Below are 9,440 nucleotides of genomic sequence, written 5' to 3'. Positions count from 1 at the left end.
CTCCAAATCTAACATGTCATATATGATAATTCATCAGAAAAATGTGTAGATTCCAAATATTCCTTTATCATTAATTTTTATAAATATCATTAATTTTTAGAAATATGTTCAGGGTGCAAACTTAAATAATACGTTCTTTATATGATGAGATATTTTAGAAATGCCTATTACATATGCCCTTATAGATTGGTTGTTTTTTGTGGAGCAATCCAATATGTTTGCAACCAAATTAAGTCTTGAATTGAATTATGGTTGCAAATGCACATATATTTTTATATATGCAAACACATATATGACAAAGATAATGCTCTTATGCACATGCTATCATGGAATACTAAAATGTACTTTGCTATTTTCATTCTAATGCAATATTTTTTGGGCATCACCGAGAAACAACATCAAATGCATAAACATATACCGGCAACTAGGTAGATATTTGTGTTGTATAATGAATTCTAAACACCTTGAGTACACTTCAAAAATCATCACACATTTATGTTTTTTCACAACACCACTTAGCATGTTGTTGTTGTGTGGCATCATGAAAGATTTCAAGGAATTTGCTGTGTCGTCAAGTGTGTGTACGAGGGGTGAATATTTTTCTCCCGTTGCAACGCACGGGCATGTTTGCTAGTATTTTTATAATATATGATATACAATTTCTGCACAGCTCTTGGTATGCACCATTTTTGTTTCCGAGTAACAAAATCTTTCTTCTGCTACTTGTATCAGTGTGCCTCTTCTCAATCAGCGATATGATTTATGGCATGACCACCATCATGCTCATGCACATGCAGCATAACTCCACAAAGCCGTGGAAGAACACAAGTAAGCACTGGTGCCTCTGAAACCAAGCAATGGTAAGTCGGTAGCAGTGTCCTGAGCCGAATACGCCAGCCCATAAAATGGTCTGCTCTCTGGAAAGGAGAAAATGCAATGAATGCAGATGTCAAACTGATAGCAAACAATGTAAACTATTTATTCGATTATCCACCTTTCATACTTGGGTCAGCCTGTATCATCCTGATCTTCAATATCATCATCAATGATAACATATTTTGAGGCATCATTGGAGGAATGGGAATTTGGGTCAACATGTTTACTGTGGCGGTCTTTCTTGAACCTATGATACCTTCATATATCACAAGATAATAGTCAGAATAACCATACTAACACATCAGAAATTAACCTACTCTAATATTTCCACTTTACGCTTTTGTAGTCAAATTATGATCAGTGTTTACTAATGGCTCTTTTTATAGTTAGTCTTATTGCATTTCTCTCTGTACAAGGTGGCATGACATAGCAAGTTCATTGACTTGCCTCCCGCAAAAAAAAAGTTCATTGACTTGCAAATAGGAAAAAATATATTTGTGGACGTGAGCAAATTAAGTTTGACTCCTCTTGAACAATTTAGTCCCCAAAAAAGTTGGCATGGAAGTCTGAACTTATCAACATAGTAAGAAATTTGAAGTTGATTCTGTGAGTCGTAAAATATGGACTGGTAATAAGTTAGTAGCTTGGAACAACAAATATATGAACAACTCACTTGTACAGATTGAAAAGGCTGACACCAAATATAATTGTTGCCAGTCCAAATCCCTTTAACCAGGTAAATGGATCATTGAAGAAAAGCACAGCAACCTGTCGGATTGTTTGTCATCACAAATCACACTTATATGCATGAACAAAGATAAATTCAATGAAACTTTGAAAGTAACTATAGAGTGGGAATCAATACCAAAATTGTGACAGCTTCCTTGACAATCCCAGCTATGGTCACTGTTACAGCACTTGTTACAGAAACCAGAACATATTCTGTCAAAACCTTCAAAGAACAAATCAAGTGATTATAAACCAGATAAAAAGATGCTAACAAGAATACTTTTTTTTTGTGAATACCAACAAGAATACTTGGCAAGCATGTCTTAACAACAAACCAACAATAGATGACTGCAAAAAGGATTTATTGGTTATTACAAGTATTCTCAGACTCTCGGTGCATGAAAAAATGAAATAGTAAGAACCAACAGTGTATTGACTGGTTCCAGCAAAAAAGAAAATGACTTTTTGCATGACAAATGTAATGATTGGTAAGTAAAATGCTCTGGCATAAATGCTGTACTTCCCAGGAAGGAGTACTGATCCATACCATGAAGAATGCCAAAGCACCACCTAGAAGCATCAATAAGATGCTTCTTAATATGTGATCTGGACTATCAAAGAAGTGACTTGCTCTGACTTCATGCCATGGATCCATGGCAATGGAAATAATTGCAGTTGTTATTGCCATCACCGGGGTAACATAACTCATTAAGGTGAAGGGGTTCTTTAATCCTGCATAACACAATAAAAATGATGCTGTAAAGGATGCTGCATTACATATTTATTGAACAAATCACGTTCGATATTATCATTTTGATATTTTTTAAGAGAAGACAATGCACATAGCCGCTACAGCTCATACTGATGCACTAACTCAGATTTAAACAAAAACAGGTGTCCATTGAAAATACATAAGTCATACATGTGCCTGAAATTAATAAAGCTAATCTCGCTGCTTTTCAGTTTTCAAGAATGAGATGCTAAGACGACAACGAACAGTATTTATAATTTCCTCTCACTGGACAAGAAGCTAAGATAGAACGCATACCATATTCCTCTTTCTTCAGCAGATTTAAGGGACGCATAAGGGTAAAAGAAAAGTTCAGTCAGGACAGGAATGAAAGGGAAGTAGAACATAGGATTAATAAGGCATATTACCATGTTCAGAACAAAAAAATGGAAGTACTACATTACACTGACAAACCTGGAGGAGAATCTGTGTCATGCACCAGCGGAAACCAGACATGACAGCAGCAAGCATAATAAATATAAATCCCCAAAGATTAAATTGTGTCTCTTTAGCAACTGCAAGAGGAACATTATTACCACAGTCCACAGTTAAGATGATGAATCCACATAAGAGAAATTTAAGAAAATAGAGTCAGGATTCAAAATTAAGCCCACAAATTACAGTGCCAAAAATCTAATCAAGTAAAAAGCTATTACCTCCGCCCTGAATTACTCGTCTTAGATTTGTCTAGATACGGATGTAATTTGTGGCGGAGGGAGTAGCTAGGAGGTCTTTTTCTGAGCTCTCTCCAGGAAAGCACAGAAGCATGTCACTTTGGAAAAAGTAATATAAGCTGTTGATGTACACTTATGACTTTACCTGTCAGTAGAACTCCAACAGAAACAATCAGCATGATTCCAAGAATGTTAAAGCTCGGCTTCTCTAGCCTTCAGGGAAAAAAGGGAAACCTTCGATTAATAACATGAAAATGATATGGAGACGCAGAATACAATGGTTGTTGACGTTCATTTTGTGGTTCTGGTGCTAGGAGCCTTCTGTTTTAGTTAGCTGCGATATATTTGCATCAGCGTAGTCTCGGTTTTTGTTTTGCTGCTGTTGCTGGGGTCTATGTGTTTTTCGAGCAGTAATTTTCTTCCTTTGTATTTCATACTTCTCCTAGTCCTGTTGGCTACCTTTATATCTGAACTACCGTACTCTGCTGCTCTGTTATTTTTTAGCAATAGTGGAACCTGACCACCATGAGCAGGCGTAAGGAAAAAAAGGGAATGATATAGAGCATAACAAAAGCCCATAAACCGATAATTAAACAGAAATAGGTGCAGTGTTGTCAGAAAGACAAGTTACAAGAGGGCACAAAATTATTTGCATAGGAACATGAAAAGGCTAAGGCCAACTCCACCGCGCGACCCTATCCTGTCCGGCCCCGTCCGTTTGGGGTAAAACGGACAAAGGAGGCGGCCCAGCGCGCGACGGCCCGGACCCATCTTGTCCGTTTTGTGTCCGGGCCTACCCATTTCGAGCGCAAACTTGCGCCGGGTTTGGGTCGCGACGGACACCAAACGGACGCGCGCCTCGTCCGCGTCGGGGCCGCGTGGCAGGCGGCCACCTACCTCCCACCCGCCCACATCAATGCACACGAGCGGTCGGCCCCACCTGTCATCCGCACGTCGAACGGTCGCCGTCCTTCTTTAAGTGGGAAGCGTGGACGGGTCGTCGTCCACACTGCCCCACGCCACCCCGCGGCCTCCTCGAAACCCGACAGCCCTAGTCCCAAACCCTAGCCAACACCTCACCGGCCAGCCGCCCGCAGCAATGGGCCTCTGGAAGTCCGGCCGCAAAGGCAAGCACGACCGCGAGGCTGGTTCCTCGTCGGGACGCCGCCGCGGCTCGCCATCGCCACCACGCCGGGCCCCCGCGCCGCCCGCCTTCTCCATCGCACCCACGTCCGCCGGCGACCGCGACCGGCATTACGTCCGCTCGTCGGTGTGCCGCCGTTATTGGTAGACGAGGACGCCGCTCCCCTGGAGCGACGTCCATCTCCCCAATAACTGGCATCTCTCCGCCGACCGGGTCCCGATCCCAACGAGCGGCCGTGCGCGCGAGAAGGAGATCGAGCGCCGCCGCCGCCTCCTCCCCGACGACCTCTTCTAAGACCCCAGGTACGCCCCCGACTCCAGGCTCTGGGACACCTGGTTTCGTGACGAGCACGACACCAGGCGCGCGTCCTTCTTCGCCGGCACCTCGACGGGGTCGCGGCGGCCACGACAGGAGCACGCAGCGCCTGCTCCCCAGGAGCGCGGGCGTAGGCGGGTGCGCGGCGTCACGCCTACGCCGCCGCCTTCGCCGTCTCCATTGCCACCACCACCTCCTCGCATGACGGACGAGGAGGAGGCCCGTCTCATGGCGCGTGTCATGGAGGACTCCATGTACACGCACGATGAGCGGCAATGGGAGGGCCTGGAGGAGATGACGGCCCGCTCCGCTGCCGGCGAGGTAGCCATCCCCGAGGAGCCAGTGGCCGCGTTCCAGCAGCTGCTGGGCCAGGGGTGGGGCTGGTCTTGCACTGCTCCGGAGATGGCCGCCGGCGTGGGCGTGAACTGGTGCTCCACTCCGCCGCGGTCACCGGAGCGGGAGGCGTCGCCACGGGAGGAGGTGGTGCAGGCACCTCCGTCCGTCCAGCCCGCCCCCGTCTACCACGCACCGCTGGCCCACCTGTGGACGCCGCCGGCCTACGTCGACCTCGTCAGCGACGACGACGACACCGGCGGCCAGTGAAGACGGCGACGGCCACGGCACCGACGGGCGCGGCAGGAGCGCGCGGGAGGCCTTTTTTATTTTGTTTTTATATGTTAATTATGAAACGGGGCCTTTTAAGTGGCCGTGGAAACTGGGCCGTTTTGTGGCCGACCCCTATATATGTTTTATGTTTTTTTTAAATGTGTTTATTTACTTTTTTAGTTATTTCATTCTAGTTTTTTTTTAAAATTATTCACGTCCACCCCGGACACGATTTGGGGTGTGGCCGCGCGGTGGGCGCACGCACGACCCATCGGACAAAGCCGGACACGGGCGAACCCATCGGCGCCCCCAAGGGACAAAATCCAGCCAATCCGGACGTCCGTTTGGGGTCGCACGGTGGAGTTGGCCTAAGTGAATGTCAAGAAGCAGTACTATAAGAAATGATGGCTATGCAAGAAACTGCTCAATGTTTTTTCTTTGTCAGGAGATACTGCTTAATTTTAGTTCTTGCAGTTCTAACATTTGCATCCCATTTCTCAAAATGATGTGTATATGGAACCAACTTTGTAAAGTCTGCAAGCTAGTTCAAAAGTATTCAGTTGGCCTAGGACAAATGTTTCACATAACCTAATAGTACAGGTTAACCCTCTTCATCCCACCCCACCCCACCCATAGGAGATGAAAACCATTAGAGAACAGCAGAATGAAGCTCAACTTTTTCAGGACAAGGTTCTGTAACTGATATTCCATACCAATGAACACAAGAAGTTGCTAAACTAGAAGACAAAAAGGGCATGCACTGCTGAAAACGAACCAGCAACTGAGCTTACCTGAATAAAAAAGCAAAGAGAAGAATGAAAATTGGAGCCCCAGATTTACACTGCACAATAATTGAAAGCCATAAATTAGAAGTCCAAATATTAAGTGAGAAGAGCAGGAAATAATAACTCACATGGAATGAAATGTACCATTGTAGCGAATGTCACAGTAATGAAAACAAACGAAATGTTGGTCAAATTTATATCAAGAGCAGTAGCCAAAGCTGTTGGAACAACTGCAGAAGAAATATTCAAATTGTTACTATATCTTTAAAGATGATAAACACAATAAGAACGGACAAAAAATCTCTACATATTTTGAAGTAGAATTGTCGGGTGGTAGGTGCGACATATGCCAACGGGTGGCTTATCATTGTGGGAGCCGGTAAGACGTCGCCGGTGCCTGGAAGCGGGATGAGGCGAAGACATGCACGCCGGCGAATCTTACCCAGCTTCAGGGCTCTCCGTGAAGATAACACCCCTACTGCTGCTCTGCGGGGTCTCCGCATGATCACTAGATGAACGAGTGGCTACAAGATGCTCCTTGAGCTGTTTGGCGAGAAGAAGAAGAAGGGCACGGCTAGCTCTCCTCTCCTCTCTATGTGGTGTCTCAAACTAGCTTAGATCCCCCTTTTGCATGGGTGCCCCGGGGGGTTTATATAGGCCTACCCCCCGGGGGTACAATGGTAATCCGGCTGGGCGTGGGCCCTAACCGTCTGTGTCTACGCTCTCCGGCTTCTGCGCCGGCTGCTGGGGCCCGCCGGCTGGCGGCTCCTTGGTCGACAGGCAGGCCCACTGTCAAGGGCCTTGTCGGTGGCTGGTTACTGTTGCCTCAAACCTGGTGACGAGGGCTTCGCCGAGGTAAGCGTGGCTACAGTGCCGCCGCCTGGCGGGCGATCGCTGTAGCCTCACCTCGTCTTGTCTCTTTAATGGGGCGTCTCCTTCGAGGGAGGAAGCAAGCCGGCTGTGGGGAGCCGGCCCTGTCTTGGGCCGACTGGGGAAGGCCTGGCCGCCTTCGGGTGTCTCTCTGCCGGAAGGGGCCCACCGCCCGTGGGCCGCGCTGACAGCCCGTTGTGGGTGGCATCAGGGTCAACATGGTAACAGTGCTGCGCCGGACGGGTCATGGCCACCCCGTACGGCGCACTGTGCCAGGCATGCTCCGGGATTCGGGGGTGGCAGGCTTTACTGTAGCCACGCCCCGCCACATCGCCGTTATGTGGATGCAGACTTCGAGGGTACGATCTTGACCGCTTTGTGTGAGCCGGTTCCTCGCGGCCGGCTTCTTGGAGCCGGCCCTCCCGCGGCTTTCTTCTTGAGGGCTAAAGCCGGGCCGCCTTCCGATAGTCGGCCTGGGAGACAGCCGGCAAGGGAAAGGCGGCCCCACGTCTTGGATTCTTGAGGGCCGGATCGGCTCGTAATTTTTTCAGAAGGGCCAGGGGGAGCCGGCTAGGCTACCCGTGGTCGTTTACTCCGACAAGAATAAAAATATATAAGTCCATGCTAAGTCCTAGCCCTCGTTGATTAAATGGATTCATCGAATGAAACAATAATATCCAGTAGGTCATGGCCCAACTTAATTGTAAGTTAATAAAGTACGGTGATTCATCCAGCCAGAGGTGTAGGGCTAAACTCTATTTTGAGCCCATGTGGCTCTATAGCAGCTTGGATTCACATGCAGCGCACCAGTTAAAGTTTACTTCTATCTTTAACCTTAACTTGATAACTTATGATAATCTAATTTAGTGAGTCATGTTCTGTTAATTGGCCAATGGAGGTTTCTGCCCCCACCCATGAAAATAACCGACCAGCATCCATGTTCAGTGCTTTACACCTGAGCTCGAACTGAAACATACCCTTCTTTTAACACTAGTACTCTATATGTATGTCCCACAGAAGTGCAGAATGCACAAAGTTGCTATTGCAAATTATACGCACCAAGCCATGAAATTTCCAGGGCACTTGTTGTGACAGAATGTAAGGAACAAACTACTGTGTAAGCATCGGGCAACATAAGTTTGAAATAACACAGTAGCTACCTCGCTGAAAGTAATCTTTCCATGACATTGTATAACGCTCTGCCTCCATGCCCCGTTGCTGGAACCACACGATCACCCTCGACGCAACAGCCTGCATGGTGAAATGCACCGTGTTCATCAGGAACGGGGCAGGGAACTTCCACATGCGCTTCCCAAGCATCTCCTTGTTATACCTGGCCACAGGCACAAGGGCGCACAGAGAACACCAGCATCAAACGCGTGCCCGGCAATAGCTCCTCTGAGCATCCGCGCACAAATAACGAGAAAAACGCGTTACTCACAGCGTCAAGCAGGTGCTCAGCGTGTACCAACTCGCTATCAGAAATATAATCTTGGCGATCAGCCACGGCGAGACTGGGACGCTGTCAGATCCCGCCGCCGCTCCTGCCTCGATATCCATCGGCGAGCGGTGGGCGGCGGCGGCGGGCGGCAGAAGCGGCAGCTCGAACTCCTCCGAATCATCGTCGCTCGGCGCAGAGGCCGGCGAAGCGGCGCCGGCGGGGGCATTGGGCGCCGCGGAGGGGTCCTTGCACCACCGCGAGAACGACGGCTCCCTGCGTATCCCTCCCTGCTTCTTCTGCCCGCCAGCCACCACCTGCGGCTCCGCGGCGCCCTCCGCGGGCTCGACGGGCACTTCCGGTGCGTCCTCTTCCTTCGGGTGGGCGTGGCCGTTCTCCACGGCGCAGTCCCCCATGGACGGTGCTGGAGGTGGCGTAAGGCTCTAGAAAGGCTTGGATCTGGGCGGCGCGGATCTCATCGGCGGCGGCGGCGAAGGAGGGTTTGCAGCTAGCCTGCGGGATTTCGGTAGCAGGTCAAAATCCAGCACCTCGTGACGACGACTTCCTGCGCGGGGGTTATGCTTGCAACTTCCTCCGTCGGCTGGTACCGGTAGCTTTGCTTGCGCCAGAGGAGGACGATGTTTTCTCTCTTCTCCTCCTTTTCGCCTCGCATGAAAATGCAGAAATCACAAAACGTACTCACCATTCTTCTTCTTCTTTTTTTTAGAAAAACTGCCCCAAAAAGCATTTTATATGTGATAATTACCCAAGAAAATAGTACCCAATACAAAACAAAAACATCAAGATATAAAATGACTAGAAAATAAAAATCTGTCGAAAACCGTACTACTCATTTTCTTCGATCGATGTTACGTCACCCACCCGAACTTGGAACTATATTAAATCGATAATAAGTAAAATGGACCCCACACATACCCTCGTCATACTAGGCCTTTAAAACCACAGTACTCACTCGTCTATATGAACGAGATCCAGTGATTGCTGAAGGACCATCGGTTAGGGCAGCATCACCCCATATAGCACTGCAGTCCTTCCACGTCAGTCAGGAATATTGGAGAAACTAGGTCACACTATAGGACAAATTGAAGAAAGACACGAAAGTCACCGCATCAAAGGCAAACCAATTGCCTCTCTCAAATGACACATAAATTCACAAGATTTGTCAGCATTACGGAATAAGGGGTTCCCTGGA

At 48.0% G+C, this 9,440-nt stretch overlaps 1 protein-coding gene across 3 annotated transcripts; it reads right to left on the bottom strand.

Annotated features, from left to right (window-relative positions):
* Positions 1–597: 597 nt before the first annotated feature.
* On the bottom strand, positions 598–8,902 carry LOC125544766 (probable sugar phosphate/phosphate translocator At1g06470). 3 transcript variants are annotated; one of them, XM_048708520.1, is made up of 12 exons: positions 8,231–8,902; positions 7,950–8,122; positions 6,064–6,149; positions 5,926–5,975; positions 3,215–3,282; positions 2,810–2,910; positions 2,654–2,666; positions 2,153–2,337; positions 1,742–1,828; positions 1,550–1,644; positions 995–1,132; positions 598–910 (listed from the first exon to the last, which is right to left on the bottom strand). In XM_048708520.1, the coding sequence occupies exons 1-11, from the start codon at positions 8,641–8,643 to the stop codon at positions 1,009–1,011; spliced, it is 1,395 nt and encodes a 464-aa protein (XP_048564477.1). In that variant the 5' UTR covers positions 8,644–8,902; the 3' UTR covers positions 598–910; positions 995–1,008. The 3 variants fall into 3 exon arrangements, with proteins under 3 accessions (XP_048564477.1, XP_048564476.1, XP_048564475.1); XM_048708519.1 differs by having other exon boundaries at positions 598–917; positions 1,004–1,132; XM_048708518.1 differs by having other exon boundaries at positions 598–917; positions 8,231–8,901.
* Between the last annotated feature and the right edge of the window lie 538 nt (positions 8,903–9,440).

This window comes from Triticum urartu, chromosome 3 (genome assembly GCF_003073215.2).
Source record: "Triticum urartu cultivar G1812 chromosome 3, Tu2.1, whole genome shotgun sequence".
NCBI lineage: Eukaryota > Viridiplantae > Streptophyta > Magnoliopsida > Poales > Poaceae > Triticum > Triticum urartu.
Note: the sequence above shows the minus strand (reverse complement) of the source record. Positions and strands in the feature narration are given on the sequence as shown.

What these genes read in the sequence shown, in the direction of transcription:
- LOC125544766 (XM_048708520.1), bottom strand. Translation starts at nt 8,643, where the DNA reads ATGGGGGACTGCGCCGTGGAGAACGGCCACGCCCACCCGAAGGAAGAG. An exon ending in CTCTTTGCTTTTTTATTCAG is followed by an intron (nt 3,283 to 5,925) that starts GTAAGCTCAGTT and finishes TTTTCCCTGAAG; the next exon opens with GCTAGAGAAGCCGAGCTTTA. An exon ending in AGCCTTTTCAATCTGTACAA is followed by an intron (nt 1,133 to 1,549) that starts GTGAGTTGTTCA and finishes TGATATATGAAG; the next exon opens with GTATCATAGGTTCAAGAAAG.